This window comes from Manis javanica, chromosome 9 (assembly GCF_040802235.1).
Source record: "Manis javanica isolate MJ-LG chromosome 9, MJ_LKY, whole genome shotgun sequence".
NCBI classification, from domain to species: domain Eukaryota; kingdom Metazoa; phylum Chordata; class Mammalia; order Pholidota; family Manidae; genus Manis; species Manis javanica.
In genome coordinates, this window is record NC_133164.1 from 103,982,925 (window position 1) to 104,000,905 (window position 17,981).

The 17,981-nt window shown below is 38.5% G+C and overlaps 1 protein-coding gene and 1 long non-coding RNA gene across 4 annotated transcripts in view; one reads left to right on the forward strand and one right to left on the reverse strand.

Moving 5' to 3' along the window:
- LOC140843444 (uncharacterized) overlaps window positions 1–1,290 on the reverse strand; it is a 74,329-nt gene extending 73,039 nt beyond the window's left edge. For all 3 annotated transcript variants that reach the window (XR_012121221.1, XR_012121220.1, XR_012121219.1), the window contains exons 1-2: window positions 1,155–1,290; window positions 934–1,005 (exon numbers count right to left, since the gene is read on the reverse strand). This is a non-coding gene — a long non-coding RNA (uncharacterized lncRNA). The remainder of the gene's footprint in view (window positions 1–933; window positions 1,006–1,154) is intronic.
- Window positions 1,291–1,543: 253 nt separating this feature from the next.
- Window positions 1,544–17,411, forward strand: SKA1 (spindle and kinetochore associated complex subunit 1). The gene is made up of 7 exons (XM_017648627.3): window positions 1,544–1,673; window positions 2,250–2,346; window positions 8,452–8,576; window positions 10,124–10,221; window positions 11,074–11,211; window positions 14,680–14,849; window positions 15,696–17,411. Exons 2-7 carry the CDS (start codon window positions 2,259–2,261, stop codon window positions 15,842–15,844), a joined length of 768 nt encoding a protein of 255 aa, XP_017504116.1. The 5' UTR covers window positions 1,544–1,673; window positions 2,250–2,258; the 3' UTR covers window positions 15,845–17,411.
- The last annotated feature ends 570 nt before the right edge of the window (window positions 17,412–17,981 follow it).

Sequence of the window (17,981 nt, forward strand, 5' to 3'; positions counted from 1 at the left end):
AATGTTTGTCCTTGATGGTACAGGGTAAATTTCTGTTATTGTATTATTTTTCCTAGAATATTTATATTTTAAGCCTTATATCTAGTCCTACAATGAAAGGCTTTGTTCCTGCTAGAGGAATTCAATAAAGTTTTATTTTTACAAGAAACTAGGAAAGAAAAAGAAAACACTAAGGACATTATATATCTAAAGAAACTATAGAAATAGCCTCTATACCTTTCTAAAGTCTAAATAAGCAGGTGTTTGGAGATTAAAAGAGGTTTGAAAAATGTTATCAACCAAATAACAATATGTAAATTTGATTTGGATTCTGCATCAAACAAACCAAGTTTTTAATATAAACCCTTTTATGATACAATCAAGGGAAATTGAACATTGGATATTTTTTTATTCAGGAATAGCTGTTAAAATATTTACATGTGATAATTTTTAAAGAGTTTTTATCATTTGGAGATAAATATGGAAATACTTTTGGATGAAAAAATACAATGTTTGAGATTTACTTTGAAATATTCCAGTAGGCAAGGAGTGAGAGGAGGAGACAAAGCATGGAGATGAACAAGATTTGCAACAAATAATGGTTGAAGATTGGTAATGGGTCAAGCATGGGGCTCATCACACTATTCTAACTTTATGCTTGCAATTTTCCATAATGAAAGATTTCCTTAAAAAAAAACAAGGAGAAATGGCCAAGGCTGCCATTCACCTGCCCAGAATCTATGCCCTTGTTCTTCTTTTACAAAAAGAACCCCTATATTGCTGAGGATGCGATGTAACTGTTCAGATTAGATTTTTTTTAATGATTTACTTTTTTCAGATTCCCTTGCAGATATGAGTGACCAGTGAAAAGCAGGTAGAAGCCATGGGGTGTGGCTTCCAGGAAAACTCTTTAAAGGTGTTGGCTCAGTAGGTAGGTAAGTCTGTTACCCTTACCTCATCTTTTCTGTTGCTTGGGACAAAGACCCAAGGCAGGCACTGGCAGGGTCATCTTCCACCACAGGCAACCTGAAGACAAGAATACCTGATGTGACAGCAGCACAAGATGGAAGGAACCTGGATACCTGATGACTGTGGAGCTCCCGCACCAGCTCAGGGCGGCCACCCCCCGCCCTACAACACACACTTTTTTGTTTTAAATTTGCATTTTTCCTTACAGAGGCTGTAAACTCCACGAAGAATGATTTCCTGTGTTTTAGTTCACGAACTTGGCTGCTTTCTGGAACTACCTGCGGTGTTTTTAAAAACATTAAGGCTTGGGCCCCACGTCCAGAGTGCCTGATTTCAACGATTCGGGGTACAGTCTAGCCATTGGAATCTGTAAGAGCTGCCTTCGGTGATTCCAATGTGCAGCCAATTTGGATACCCGCTGTTTTAGCTCGCCATTGGATCCTGGGAGCGCCATTGACTCCGGCTGAGCGGCGGTCGGGGACCCGGAGCAGGACTGCCAGCAGCCGCGGAAGATTTCCCAGCCCAAGCCCACCGAGCCCGGCCTCTTCCCCACCCCGGCTCCGCCCAGCCGAGGCCCCGGATAACGCGGGGACGCGCGCAGTCGCCGAAGAGTTCCGATGTGCGCCTGCGCGGCGCTGAGTGCTGGCGGGCAGTTTGAATTTCGCTCACGGAGTCGCGCGTCATCCTTCGGCCGAGAGGCTGGTGTCCGCTGCTGGCGGTCGAAGGCGAGTGGACCCTGTGCTCCCGGATCCGCGCGAGGCTGAAGTCCGGAGTTGGGCATTCCGCCCTGGGTGGGAAGGGGGGCGCGCGGCCGCGCGGGGCGGAGGAGCGGGAATGGAACTTCCGCTCGGTCGGCTTTAATGGGTGCTTTAGATCTTCCGCTGCCTCGGCCCCCTTCCTCACCCTAGTCCCCAATCGCCCGCAGCATAGGAGAATGCTTACCTGGCCCCCTTTCTTTGCACTTAAATTGTCTTTTTCCTTAGAAGTCAGTGTATTTTGCGTGTTTGAAGAAAATATCAATGTCTTTATAAATAGTTAATTTATTTCCTTAAAAAAATGACGCAGGCTTATCCCCTGCAGCCTGGTTTGGACGCACTGCCTACAGGAAGTTCTAAAACAAATCAGTACTGGACTTTGCTTACAAACTGAATTTTGTACAATCAAAAGAAATTGCTCTTGAGTTTTTGTATTTTCCTTTCAAGATGTGATTTACTGGGTATTAAGCATTCTTGAATTTTGAAAGTGAACTGAAATTTGGCTTTTCTTTTTTTGTAAATGCGTGTGTATCTTTTCTTTCACAGGCTTAAAGGATGTCCTCCCCAGATCTAGAACAATTATGCTCTCATATTAATGAAAAGATTGGCAATATTAAAAAAATGCTGTCATTAAGAAACTGTGGTAAGTAGAACAGATTCTACCGACTGTACCTACGCAATGCATTTTGATTATTGTTCCACTTTGAATACCTTATGCCTGGTTAAGTGAATGTACCGTTGGTAACTTTAAGTTTCTGATAGTGATTTTTAAAGCACTTCAGCATCAGTATTTTGAATATTGCAAAGGATACTAAAATGTAAGTTACATTGAACAATGAACTAGAATGTTAGATTTATTTACTTAAGTTTTTCAGAGACACACAAGGCACTATACTGAGATTTGATGGTTATGTGGCACTTGTGGTTGTAGAGATAATTGTCTTCCAAAATATTTTGAAGTGCTGAAAGAAGATGATGCAATGAAAGTACAGACATAGATGATCCTTATCAAGTCTGGGAAAATGTTGTTTACAAAAATGATGTGCTCCCCAGCCCTATGTATCAGAGCTAAAGATTTATTGATAGAATTTCATTTTCTGGGAAGATCATGTTGAACTTTACTGTGGTTTATGTTAGGAATTAGTCATTTTTAAAAAATTTTCAACTATGAAATTGTAGTCTTAGAATACCCTTTCAAATTATACATGTCCTCCTAGGGACTTTGGTGTTCCCCATCTCTTGTTGAGAGCCTCTAATAAAGGAGCATCATACATTTTGTAGTTCATGGCTCCCATTCTCTGTAGAAAGTTAAAGCTGAAGGTTCAACTTTATCTGGATTCATCTTCTCCAGACCCCACATTTCACCCATGACTCTCAGAAGTCAAGTGGTTTGCCCAGGTCCCTCAGCTCAGAGGTAATCAGTTAGGACTATAGTTTTTCTGTCTTGATTTCCAGTCTAGTACTACTTCTATGCCACTTTTATTGATAAATACTAAAAGGACATTTAAATTTTTAATAATTAGTCTTAGTTAGATTCTCTGTCTGAGGGCATGATGAGTGTTGGATACACGGGTATAATTTGGAGATCTGTAAAACTATCAAACCGTGAATTCAAATGATCCCACCAAAGCAGAAGGTCTACCTGAAGCAGTCTGACCTATTAGATTACTGCACATAGAGTAACTTATTTGTATGTGGCAATAATAATTTGTCTGGTTCCATAGCCTATTTCATAAAGCCCAGTAATTTGTTTGCCATATGGCTGCTATAATTTACTAGATCCCTACTATCAAAAGTAGTGGATTGGCTTAAATTGATTATATTACTACAAATCAGCAAATGAGACCCTAAAATTTAGGTGACTAATAGTTATTTGAGATGCCAGTTATCTAGTACTAGTTATTTAACCCCCTGAAATTTATCTCAGTAGAGATAGCAATACTCTCATTTACTTATCAATTTGTTTTAGTTGTTATTAACTTAGTGAAAATGCAATTAGCAATTCTCTGTTAGAATTAATATACAGCTTCTCATTTTGATGCTGAATAGTAGGTAGCCTTTACTGAGTGCTTTACAGTGTTGCAGATACAGTGCTAAACCCGATTTATATGTACTTTTTCACTTATTCCAGTAACCTTGAGGTAGGTAGTGGTGTCTCTGACTGTAGGCCTGGAGCTTCTAGCCATTTCACTCTACGGCTTCTTCAATGTGCGGATTTGGTCAAACAGTGCTTTTACTTATGTGTAATTTCATTGTTTGGTGACTAGAAGTGAAGATGGAAAGATTTGATTAGAAGGCTAGTTTTTCATTTGTGCTTTTGATCTGCTCTTTGAATATTGTTTATTATTAGTTTTTTTTTTCTCTAAGGATGAGGAGACTGGTTTTCCCATCCTCAAATCTCTGAAGCTAAAGAGAGGTTCCAGAAGGAGAGGTTGGGAGTATGACAGCATGCTGCTTGTGTTCATTTCTGTCAGGCACCCCAGGGTCATCACAAGCCTGTCACTTTTTTTTTATATCGTTAATGTACAATTACTTGAACATTATGATTACTAGACTCCCCCTATTATCAAGTCCCCCCACATACCCCATTGCAGTCACTGTCCATCAGCATACTAAGATGCTATAGAATCATTACTTGTCTTCTCTGTATATACTGCCCTTCCTGTGTCCCCCTCCGACTACATTATATGTGCTAATCATAATGCCCCCATTTCCCCCTTATCACTCCCTTCCCACCCATCCTCCCTAGTCCATTTCCCTTTGGTAACTGTTAGTACATTCTTGGGTTCTGCGAGTCTGCTGCTGTTTTGTTCCTTCAGTTTTTTCCTTGTTCCTATACTCCACAGATGAGTGAAATCATTTGATACCTGTCCTTCTCCACCTGGCTTATTTCACTGAGCATAATACCCTGTAGCTCCATCCATGTTGTTGCAAATGGTAGGATTTGTTTTCTTCTTATGGCTGAATAATATTCTATTGTGTATATGTACCACATCTTCTTTATCCATTCATCTACTGATGGACACTTAGGTTGCTTCCATTTCTCGGCTATTGTAAATAGTGCTGTGATAAACATAGAGGTACATATGTCTTTTTCAAACTGGGCTGCTGTATTCATAGGGTAAATTCCTAGGAGTGGAATTCCTGGGTCAAATGGTATTTCTATTTTGAGTTTTTGGAGGAACCTCCATACTGCTTTCCACAATGGCTAAACTAGTTTACATTCCCAGCAGCAGTGTAGGAGGGTTCCCCTTTTTCCACATCTTTGCCAACATGTGTTGTTGTTTGTCCTTTGGGTGGTGGCCATCCTAACTGGTATGAGGTGATATGTCATTGTGATTTTAATTTGCATTTCTCTGATGATTAGTGATGTGGAACATCTTTTCATGTGCCTGTTGGCCATCTGAATTTCATCTTTGGAGAACTGTCTGTTCAGCTCCTCTGCCCATTTTTTAATTGGCTTATTTGCTTTTTGTTTGTTGAGGTGTGTGAGCTCTTTATATAATTTGGATGTCAACCCCTTATCGGACATGCCATTTATGAATATATTCTCCCATACTGTAGGATGTCTTTTTGTTCTACTGATGGTGTCCTTTGCTGTACAGAAGCTTTTTAGTTTAATATAGTCCCACTTGTTCATTTTTGCTTTTGTTTCCCTTGCCTGGGGAGATATGTTCATGAAGAAGTTGCTCATGTTTATGTCCCAGAGATTTTTGCCTATATTTTTTTCTGAGAGTTTTATGGTTTCATAACTTACATTCAGGTCTTTGATCCATTTTGAGTTTACTTTTGTGTATGGGGTTAGACAATAATCCAATTTCATTCTCTTACATGTAGCTGTCCAGTTTGGCCAACACCAGCTGGTGAAGAGGCTGTCATTTCCCCATTGTATATCCATGGCTCCTTTATCGTATATTAATTCACCATATATGCTTGGGTTTATATCTGCGCTCTCTATTCTGTTGCACTGGTCTATGGGTCTGTTCTTGTGCCAGTACCAAATTGTCTTGATTACTGTGACTTTGTAGTAGAGCTTGAAGTCAGGGAGCGTAATTCCCCCCACTTTATTCTTCCTTCTCAGGATTGCTTTGGCTATTCGGAGTCTTTTGTTGTTCCATAAGAATTTTAGAACTATTTGCTCCAGTTCATTGAAGAATGCTTTAGGTATTTTGATAGGGATTGCATTGAATCTGTAGATTGCTTTAGGCAGGATGGACATTTTGACAATATTAATTCTTCCTAGCCCAGAGCATGGGATGAATTTCCATTTATTAGTGTCCTCTTTAATTTCTCTTAAGAGCGTCTTGTAGTTTTCAGGGTATAGGTCTTTTACTTCCTTGTTTAGGTTTATTCCTAGGTATTTTATTCTTTTTGATGCAATTGTGAATGGGATTGTTTTCCTGATTTCTCTTTCTGCTAGTTCATTGCAGCAGATTTCTGTGTATTAATTTTGTATCCTGCAACTTTGCTGCATTCAGATATTAGATCTAGTAGTTTTGGAGTGGATTCTTTAGGGTGTTTTATGTACAATATCATGTCATCTGCAAACAGGGACAGTTTAACTTCTTCCTTGCCAATCTGGATGCCTTGTATTTCTTTGTTTTGTCTGATTGCCATGGCTAGGACCCCCAGTACTATGTTGAATAGAAGTGGGGAGAGTGGGCATCCTTGTCTTGTTCCAGATCTTAAAGGAAAAAGCTTTCAGCTTCTTGCTGTTAAGTATAATGTTGGCTGTGGGTTTGCCATATATGGCCTTTATTATGTTGAGGTACTTGCCCTCTATACCCATTTTGTGGATAGTTTTTATCATAAATGGATGTTGAATTTTGACAAATGCTTTTTCAGCATCTATGGAGATGATCGTGTGGTTTTTGTCTTTCTTTTTGTTGATGTGGTGGATGATGTTGATGGATTTTCGAATGTTTTACCGTCCTTGAATCCCTGGAATAAATCTTTCAGGAAGATTGGTGAGTTCAGTTTCATTTGGGCCTTTTTCTGGGGTTTGTGAGATTTTGGTCTGAACCATGTTCTTTTGACGTTTCATATTTCTGTGTGGTGCCCACTAGTGCCCAGAAGCTCCAGTCTCTGGAGCTGCTCCACCCCTAGAGTGAGGTTGGGGGTCATAGGAGAGCGGAGCTGGTGCCTGGGGGAAGGAAAGATCTGTTTCCTGGGTCCTGTCTGTGCTGCCTGTCTCCAGTGTCAGAGCCAGTGAGCCAAGCACACAGGTGTAAGCCTTTGTGCTTTGCGTCTCTAGCTGTTGTAGGTGGGGCCTCTCTCTGGCTAGCTGACACCAGCACAGTGACTGCCGGTTTGCGACCTAGTGCCAGCAGGCTAGGAGGAAGGCGCAGCAGGCTGTGTGTCACAGTGGGGGGCCTCAGAGCTGAGTAGGCAGCCAGGGGGATGGAGCACCTGAAGCTCCTCAAAGTTCCCTACCAGCTGTGCAGAGCACACCCAGACAACCTTGTCCAGCTCTCCTCTCCCCTGTGCAGCAAGCCCTCTTGGTGCTAGGAAGCCTCTCAGACTGCCGGCCTTTCCTCTGACACAGAGCTGTCAGATGTGGATCCCCTCCCCCACAAACGGTCGGAATCTCAGTCTCTCAAGCACTCCGCCTATCTGAGCTCCCCAACATCCAGAGCACCACACAATGTCGGTTTCTGCTCACAAAGCAAATCTCCAGCACTAGGTGTTCAGCAGTTCTAGGCTTCCACTCCCTCCCCACTCCGTTTCTCTTCCTCCCGCCGGTGAGCTGGGGTGGGGAAGCGCCTGGGTCCCACTGGATTAAGGCTTTTGTCTGTTACCCTGTTTCATGAGGTCTGCTCTTTAGTGAGATCTACATGCAGTCTAGTTCAGCCTTCTTTCTTGTTGCTGTTTTAGGGTTAGTTGTGTTAATTAACTATATTTTCATAGTATTTGTGGATTTGGGAGGAGTTCTCCATCTCACCTCTCATGCCACCATCTTGAAACTCAAGCCTGCCACTTTTTATGTTACCTTTTTTTCTGCTTAGGGATCATGAATAGTGTGAATAGTATAAATATGAATCCTAAACCCAGGTGAATCCCAAACTTCTGTTAGACAGATTCTGAACAGGAACTGTCCCCCACCTAACACCCACACCAGAGGACCAATCCAAGAGATAAGCTTGTCTCCCTGGCAATTTTTAGGAATTTTGAGGTTTGCACTTTCACTGAAGATACATCCAGTAAAGAAGGGTCTTGGCCTCATTTGGGATTCTCACTTCCAATGCCCGGTGATTTGAAGTCTCAAAGCCTTGGCTCTTGTCCCGATTAACACCAGATGCTTGAGGTTGCTGAGACTGACCACCTCCTCTGTCCAGCTTTCCTCCCCACCTCCCAGATGCGGGCTGCTGCAGCATCAGTTTACATGTACTGCCTGGTCTGTGCTTCTCTGTCCGTGTTTGAGCCCTTGGGGATTTACCTTATTCTCATGAAAGCTCAGCTATGCCTGCAGAAGGGTGTTTATTTTGTCCAGCATTTCTAGATGTTCTAATATAAAGGCAGAATTTGCCAGAAACACTTTGTACTTACCTCTCCCTTCTCTTCCATACTATTTAGAAATGAGGTCTTAAGATTAGCTATGAAGTCAGGTCCTAGGGATGGAAACACTAATCCTTTCTCTACCCCCTGATGTCCCTCTGTGGTAACACTCTGTTCCAAGAGTTCAGTTGGCTACATGTATTATTGCTTTTCCATACATTTTATTTATCATTTCATCTTTGTTTATTAATAGGTCAAGAACCTACCTTGAAGACTATGTTAAATAAAATAGGAGATGAGATCATTGTAGTAAATGACCTTCTAAATAAGTTGGAACTTGAAATTCAGTATCAAGAACAAACCAACAGTTCACTCAAGGTAATGCTTTTCTATAATGAAGAAAAATAATAAAAAGGCATTAAATACAAACTCCATGATCCCCAGGGAATTCTTAAGGATTCTTTAAGTTCACAATGTTCTTAGCTTTGTAAATTATTATTAATGGTAGATAGTGCCATTTACATTTTATTTTCTTAGTATAAAGGACTGTAAAGCTCCAAAGATATTTCTTCATGCTGGTAGCCAATGGAATTAACTTATACTGAAAAGGAAGATCTCCTAAATAATTCTTGGAAGGTTTAATTTAAACAAATACATCCTTGTAGAGCAGCGTGGAGGGAACACCGGCTTTAGGGGGAGGAGATGTGGAATCTATCCCTGGTTGCCCTTTGTACCCTCTGCCACCTTGAGAAAGTCATTTTACTTCTTGGGGTATCAAGATCCTCATTTGGAAAATATTGGGTCACACTGAACTGTTTCATAGGTCTATTCTGCATTTCTCTATTTCTATAAAATTTAATATAAGGATTCTCAAGTAAAGAAAAACATGAGCCTCATTCACCCACACATTTTGTTCTAAATAAGCCTTCTAATTGAATTCAGCTAATAGAGTTTGTATACTACCTGTTGGGAAAATAACTCAGGCTGTATCATAATTAACTCGTGCCGTTAGCGCCATTGATGTTTTCAGTGGGATTGGACAAGGTGACTTCTACTGTCCCTTTCAGGCTTATAATCCTTGAAGTCTGTAAATATTTTTCAACTGTAGGAATGAGCATGATTATGCCTATCCTATTAGTTGAAATTACTATCTGTGAACATCATTCAGCTCTTTTAAAGAAAGATATCATATAAATTCAAAATAGAAACCAATATTGGTCTCAATTCTAACCTGCCCAAGAATGCCCAAGGTTAGATGTGGGCCTAGAGAATGCTCAACTCAGAATTGAAGGCTATTTGGAATTTTTGTTCATATTATGATTGAGAGTCAGATGACAAGAATTCAAAGGTACAATATTTTTCTTGTTAAATTTACATAAGTTCATAGCCTGAAATTCTAGTGAAAGTTAAGACAACGTAAAACCTAAACAAGCAATTATGATCCAGTAGAAATATTCATTAAACTGGCATATATGCATGTCAGCAATAGAAGTCATTCTGAACTGCATCTCATACTTGCATTCTAGGCATGCATTATCACTCTGGTGCTGTTATACAAATGACACTGAGGAGGAGTATTTGCTAAGTCAACAAAAGCAATTTACAAGAGTGACAAACATTAATCTTCCAGTATTTCTTTTTAAGTTACTTCCCAAGGTTAGAGTATTTTAGAAAGACAAATGTCAACTTGGTCTGTTACAATGTGATTATAAGAATTGCTCTCTGAAAAAAATCCAGTGGAGAAAAATACTCTATTGCCATCTAAAAAGCTTCAGAAACCAAAGGGCACTGTTAAAAATACTGCCTTCAGTGCTTTTTCTCCCCTTCTGCATTCTGAACACTCATAGTCTTCCATGTTCTTTATAACATCTTAAAAACACACAGCCTGGACCAATGCTTATTTCTGAGCATTTTTTAAATTTTAGGAACTCTATGAATCCCTTGAAGAAGATTATAAAGATGTGGAACATCTCAAAGAAAACATTCCTCCCTATTTGCCTCAAGTAACAGTAACCCAGAATTTGTAAGTGTATTTTTAATTATTCCTGCTTTCTGGATTTATAAAACTATTAAGACGAACACCTCACATCTTTTTGCTTTTTCAGGTACTTGCAGTTTTATTAGTGATTATGTTAGATTTGTTACTTTTTTGTCACTTACACTGGAAAGAATGTTTCCCTATCTTCACCAGTTTTCTTACTCCACTGCCTTGGAGCCCCTTTTTCCCAAGGGTGAGTCTCCGTCAGGCTCTCTTCCCACTTTTCCTCATTTCTTTCCCTTAGAGCAGAGTTTGTTAACTTGAGCTCTATTGATGTTTTAGGCCAGATCATTTTTGCTGGGAGACGAGGACATTTAGTAGCATCCTTGATCTATCTGCTAACTCCAAAAATTGGGCAAGGGTGATCTGTGTTCATTGCTGGCAACTAAAATGAGTCTGCAACAAACAGGAACTGATAGTCAATCAAAAGATAAATTAGAAAAATAAAAGTATACAATGATTGATGTTTCCATGTCCAGAAATAGGAAGTCAGGAAGAGAAGATGTTCAGAGGTTAAGATAAATTCACCTTTATATATACTGACTTTGAGGAGCCAGTGGGATAGGTGTCAAAGATATTATCATATGTACTATGTACACCATGTTGTGGGTATGTAAGTACAATTATATTACTGAAAATTTAAGGTCTTAAGTTTTCATTGTTCTCTTCACTATTTAGATCTTCCTGAATAAAAGGGGTAGATATAGAGAAAAATACTGGCTGTAAAATTATAACAGGATGAGTCATATGTTTGAAACTTACTCAATTGGGAAAACTTTTGTAGCATGCTGCAAATTCTGATGATTACCTAGATGTCTGTGCATCTCTATTCTGTAGCGTTAATGTATCAGATCATGACCCTGAAGAACCAGGCAAAAGTGAGGAACCCCCACCCACAAAGAAGCCCCCAAAAGAACAAAGAGCTATTAAAGAAATGTCATTTATAACATCTGATGAGTTTAATGGCATTCCTGCGTAAGTATTTAAGATAATTTTAAATGTTCAACTCTTTAATAATCAACATACATGACTGTTTAAATTACAAAGCTTGATTATATTCATAATATGCTGTGTTCAAATATTGATCTCTTCTAAAATAGTTTTATACTGTATTATGAAAATGTAGGAAGTCATTTATTGAAGATGATTAAAGCCATAATTTTTATTTAGTTGTAAAACCTCTTTCCATAGAGTGATCTGGAGATGGACCGTTTATTGCTGAGTCCTCTCCAGGAACAATTCTGTGACACAGATTTATCCAGTTACTTTTTAGAAGTAGCCTTAAGTTTTGTTGTAATGTTAAAGAAGGCATGTTGTATAGATTTGAGAATTAGAGAATGCTACATTTGTTTGGTTTCCATTTGTCCCTTACACCACATGCTTGCTTGAATCTGTGCTGTATTTCTGGTCCTGGGTTACTGAAGAGAATACAGGAAAGTTGCCTTTGTTCTTTACAGATAGCAATAATGGGGAACCAGTTATGGAAATCCATGTTTGTAAACTCTCATAATTCCAGGGCTTTGCTTAAATTCTTGGCTTTATATTGTATTTCTTGTTACTTTTTCATCATATGATAGTACATGTTAGAAAATGTTTGTTGTCAGAAGATAACTCTTCTGTAATTCCACCATTCAGATAAGATAATTTCCTTCCAGATTTTATTTAATTTCTCATATATAACAGGTTGTTTCTGATGGTTATTATAACAGTGTAGTTATACTATAAATACAATTTATTATTTTGCCATCATTATTATAAATTTGTATTTTCATGGTTGTATATTTCATCATGTAGTTAGCATATAAGTTGTCTAAACATTCTCTTATTAAATATTTGGGTTGATTTCAATGTTCTCAATAGTGGCACAGTGAAATTTGTTTTAGACAAGTCTATTGTAATTATTTATTTCCTTGAGATGAGATTCCTCAGAGGAAAATTCTTGGGGCAAAGAGCATGATGATTTTACTTCTCTGAGAGTTGTCCATACCAGTTTCTGTTTTCATTCTTTGGTTTTCAACTAATAAACTTTATTTGTTAGAACAGTTTTAGATTTATAGAAAAGTTGAGCAGATAATAGAGTGTTCCCATACCTGAAAACAGCTTTCCCTGTTATTAACATCTTGCATTGGTGTGGTACATTTGTTAAAATTGATGAACCCATATAGTGACATTATTAACTAAAGTCCACGTTTTACAGTAAGGTTCACTCTTTGTGTTGGACAGTCTGTGGATTTTGGCAAATGCATGATGACATGTGTCCACGATTATAATGTCATACAAAACAGTTTTACTGCCTTAAAAAAATTCCTGTGTGCTCCTCCTATTCATCTCTCCCCTGTGCCCCAGGCAACCACTAATCTTTTTACTGTCTCTATAGTTTTGCCTTTTCCAGAATGCCATATAGTTGGAATTTTGTACTATGTAGCCTTTTCAGACTGGCTTCTTGCCACTTACTCATTTGTACTTAGTAATATGCATTTAAGATTCTTCTCGTGTCTTTTCTATGGCTTAAATAGTTCTTTTTTTTATTGCTGACTAATATTCCAGTGTCTGGGTGTACCACAGTTTGTGCATTCACCTGTTAAAGGACATCTTGGTTGCTTGCAGTTTTAGGCAGTTGTGAACAGTGCTACTGTAAACAGCTGTGTGCATGTTTTTATGTGGACCTAAGTTTTCAGTTCATTTGGGTAAATACCTAGCAGTGTAATTGCTGGATTATGTGGTAAGAGTATGTTCTTTGTAAGAAACTGCCAGACTGTCTTCCAGTAACTGTGCCATTTTCATCCCCACCAGCAGTTAATGAATGTTCCAGTTGATTGATATCCTGGGCAACATTTAGTTTCGTCAGCTTTTTCTGTTTTAGCTATTCTAACAGGTATTTAATGGTATCTTGTTTTAGTTTTCAGTTTCCTAATGACATACGATGCCGAGCACCTTTCCATATGCTCATTAGCCACTTGAAAAATAACTGGCTATTCCACAATTCTGAGACTAATGAGGCTGACATTTCTCTTTAATCTTTTTGTTGTTGTTACTCAATTATTTCCTTTCTTTATTTTCATGAAAATTCTGTTTGATACTATTCAGTTTTTCAAATTGTTGTTACTCATCAGCTGAGCTAAAGGGAAGAGCAAATGTCTGTGAGGAATAGTAGAGTAGAAGAGATTTTAGGAAATGTTTCTATGAAGAGATATAGGAAGGAGATTAGTCATGGCAGATTATTCACTTTTAAACACGGGGTTATTTTATGAATGAGAGAATTTAGATTAGGATGAGGAAGAATGTATTCTAAGCAGGGGGCTTTTATTTATTTACCTTAAAAATTAATACCATTGTGGAATTAAAGTGAATAACACTGGCAGAGGTGGGGATGGGCATTGAGGAAACGAAGGCAACAGTTCAGAGGATTTAAAGGAATTGCATGTAGAGAGCTGTGGTATTAAGTTTCTGAAAATTATAGTTAGAAAAAGCAGAGCAGCAAAGAATGAATTTAGAAAAGAATGATAAATTGAATGGTTTTGGTCAATATGGACATTTTCCTTTTAACATATTTATATCTTACTTTATATTAAGGAAGTTTTGATTAGAAAACTGCCCCTTTGAATGGAAGGGAGAGGCAGAGTTTCACATAACTAATCCACAGTTTGTTAAAGGGAAAAATTGAGGCACATCGTTCCTTTTTTGGTTGTACAGACCATTCCAAATAGAAAGTCTCCTATTTTTATAGTCTAGGACTCAATAGTGACTGGAAGAGGGAGTGATGGGCGAGAGGGAGATACGGATGGAAAGAGTAGCATTTAGAGTGAAAGAGCCCGCGCTGGAAGGAGATGTGAGCCGGTGAAGAGGAAAGAGTCCGGCTGCACACCGGCTCTCCTCTGCCCTCCCCCTGCCCTGTACCCAGAGCCCCGTCTCTGCGGCCCCTGCGTCACCGGGGCATCCTTGTCCTGAGCTGCCTCATCATCTTTGTTGTGGTTTCTTTTGTCATCATTCCTCATTCCCTCCTCCTCCTCCTCCTCTTTTTTTCTCTGTCTTTCTGAACACAAGTTTTAGCAGAAAACTGGAGTGGTATGAGTTATATAACTTACTAATATTTAGATTTTCCTTTCCCATGTTCATATTTAAAAATGTTTGAATAAGCTGTCTTGTAACTAATCAGCCCATTTGAATGAGAACTTGAGAACTTATTTTAGGTTATAATATTAATTTGCTGGTGGAAGATAAGAGATTAATGCATCCAGATATAACTAGGGAAGACAGGTACTAATATATTGTGGTCTTTATTCAATTTTCAGCTGTTGAGGCATATCTGGTGTATATTGAAATTGATATAAAATTTTTAAAATAAGTACTAATAGCTTTGCAACTGTATAAAATGTATTAATGTTCTGTAAAGAAAATAATTTTGTATAATGATTCTTTAAAAAACTAATCATATATTTACAGGTACATGAAATCTCGTTTAACCTATTGTCAAATTAATGATGTTATTAAAGAAATCAACAAGGCAGTTGTTAGTAAATATAAGATCTTACATCAGCCAAAAAAGTCCATAAATTCTGTGGCCAGAAATCTCTATCACAGATTTATTGATGAAGAAACGAAGGATACCAAAGGTAAAACGATAGCATATATATATATGTGTGTACTTGTCACCTGTTTCAAGTGTAACTAAATCATGAGAAAACTAATTCTAGAAAATTCTAAATCTAGGTAGGTAGTTCTCACCCAGAGGTGATTTCCCCAAACATTTGGCAATCTCTGGAGACAGCTTTGGTTGTTCCAACAGGGGTTGGGGTGCTACTGGCATCTAGTGGATAGAGGCCAGGGGTGCTGCTGAAGTGCCTTTTGCTACGCAGGACAAGTCACACATGAAAGAATTACCTAGCCCCAGATGTTTGTAGTGCCAAGGCTGGAAAACACTGCTTTAGAGTCTGCTATGAAACTATACCCAGTGTGTTCAGAATTAGAATAGTAATGATAACAGGCATGCTTATGTGGCACTTACTATATGCCACATAGTGTACTGAGAGCTTTGATCCTCACAGCATCCTTATGAGGTACACACTGTTCTTACCCCCATTTTTCAGACTCGGCAAAGAGAGCTTAATGACTTGCCTAAGGCTAGCTAGTTAAGTGATGGAGGTGCTGAGGGTTCCATTCTCTTAACCACTATACCATATTGCCTCTTGAAAAGTGAATTTTTCAAAAGATACCAACAGACAGCTAGTGATCAATAAGCAAGACTACATTTCTGAAATGTTACAGTAAACATTATGTTGAATGTTTGATTTCAACTTCAGTTGAAAGCGTAATTATTATTTTAGCAAGAATACCAGTTCTCACTTTGGTTGGATAATGATAAAAATAATTAATGCCATTCATATTCATAAGGTAATGCATTAAAGACTCATCTTGAAAGTTGTCCTTATAAAAATTAGCACTAATATCTTTATTTTCAGGTCAATATTTTATAGTGGAAGCTGACATAAAGGAGTTCACAGCTTTGAAAGCTGACAAGAGGTTTCATGTGATACTGAATATTTTACGACATTGCCGGAGGCTATCAGAGGTTCGGGGAGGAGGACTTACACGATATGTTATAACCTGAGGCCCGTTTGAGCTTTTGAACCAGCCAACAGTAGGATATAGAGGCTATTCCTATGGTTTCTTTACATGTAGTATCTTCATATATAATTTCTTCAGCTTTTTCATTTTCTTTTCTAGCTTCTTATAAAAATAAAACTTTTTCTTACATAAAGCATATACATTTTTAAATTCACTTTCTTTCAGCAAATATTTAATCACCTGCCATATGAGCCTCTGTGCAAGGTGTATAATGGCACTAAAAATGTTCATGTCTAGTTTTTGTATCTAGTGACAGTGGTGCAGAGCTAAGTAAGATGGGTGTGGATGTGATAATGGATGAAAAAGGTCAGGAATATAAGGTCAAGGCTCTTTGAAATTAAAGGCCATTAGTGTCTAAATTCTATCCATGGCATTTCAGTCCAGGCAAAAGTTGGATTTGGTGGCAGCCCATCCATGTAATTATTCTGCTTTCCCATATGTCACTGGAAACAGCTTACCTGAAATGCATTCAGTATAAAGCTATCTGTAAATATCAACCTGTAATGAAATTGTAATAAAAGTTTATTGAGATGAAAAAGATGATAAAATAGCATGTGTAAACAGATTGATAGAGGTCATGGAAAATGGACGGTTGGATTGTAAGAAGTTAGCCATGTTTCTCTTCCACATATGGGGAGACTGTCTGGTCTGTCTTAGGCAGAATTTCCAGAGAAACAACCAATAGGATGCATATATAAAAAAAGATTTATTATGAGGAATTGACTCATGTGGTTATGGAAGTTAAGAAGTCCTCCAATGTCCATCTATAAGCTGGAGACCCAGGAACACTGATGGTATAATTCAGTCTGAGTCTGAGGGACTGAGAACCAGGGGAGCCAGGCTTGGGGAGGTGACATGAGATATTGCAGCTCAGAAGTGAGTCAGGGGAAAGGAGTGAATTCCTTCTTTACCTTTTGTTCTACTTAGGTCCTTGAGGGATTGGATGATGTTGGCCAACATGGGCTCAGCCCACCACTGAGTCTACTGATTTCTAATGTTTCATCTGGAAACACCTTCACAGACACGTCCAGAAATAATGTTTAATCTGGGCACCCTGTGGTGGGTCAAGTTGACACATAAAATGAACCATCACAATCTATGTCTGCCATCTGCTTGGCAGTCTGATTCTTGTAACAGAAAAAAAAGTATCTTACAGGCCCAGTGGCTTGAACACCATCACTGTAATAATGACCACAGAATACATTATGGGTACTGCATATTTATTGTTATCCTTTCTCCCTAATTTATATTCAGGTATGTTTAATTTTTCATGTCTTGCTTTAAAGGAAAGTAATGGCATTATCCTTTACTAAGTCTTGCTTGATTTTTCTGACTCTTTTTTCCCTATGAAAAATGTTTTCTCTGTTTAAATTATTTCTTCCTAAAACTCATATTGGCAACTGTGTGCATAAGTTTAATTCTTATCCAAGAGATACTGAAGTGAACAGTTGAGTCTTTATTTTAATTGTTAGCTTGTAATCAATTTGTTACATTAACTTAGGCTTTACTGTTGGTAAAATATTCAAAGAATAATAAAGACATTAATTTTCAAATAAGAACTGATCTGTTACTTGAACTTCATTTTGAAGCAAAATGGCAAGTTTATTCTACTTACTTACTTTTGAAAATAATATTAAGAAATCTAATTATGAAGGAATTCTGTGGTGCTGTGCCTCTTTGCTCTCAGGCCCATTCCTTGCCCCTTTTTCTTTGCTCTCCATCTTCTCTTGCAGCCTTGAAGCACAGTTCGGCTCCAGTGCATCACTCTCTCCAGAACCTGAGGCCCCTGTCCTTACCCCACAGCTCCCCACTGCAGGTCCTCTAGCCTGGAGGGGAACAAGTTCTAGCTGGCTGTCTCCAGCTAGGTGCCACCTGGCAGAGGTCTGGTTACCACCTAGTCCTACCAGTCTAGAGGTAGGACTAACTTGAGCTTTTATTTTGAGATGCTCATTTTTATGGTATGAAATGTTTAGTCTTCCTTTATAGGTTCTGTGTTTTTTTTTTAAAGCTGGTTGGTTGTAGATAAGACTTATTTTCCAGGTAACAGGCTATTTATATGCGATCCTCTGTCCTCTCTTACCTAGCCTACGAATCCTCTGCTCCCTTTTACATATCCTAAC

Bases quoted from the DNA above. Each gene is read 5' to 3' on its own strand.
- SKA1 (XM_017648627.3), top strand. From the start codon at position 2,259: ATGTCCTCCCCAGATCTAGAACAATTATGCTCTCATATTAATGAAAAG. The intron at 10,222-11,073 runs GTAAGTGTATTT...TCTATTCTGTAG, and splicing joins GTAACAGTAACCCAGAATTT to CGTTAATGTATCAGATCATG. The intron at 14,850-15,695 runs GTAAAACGATAG...CTTTATTTTCAG, and splicing joins AGAAACGAAGGATACCAAAG to GTCAATATTTTATAGTGGAA.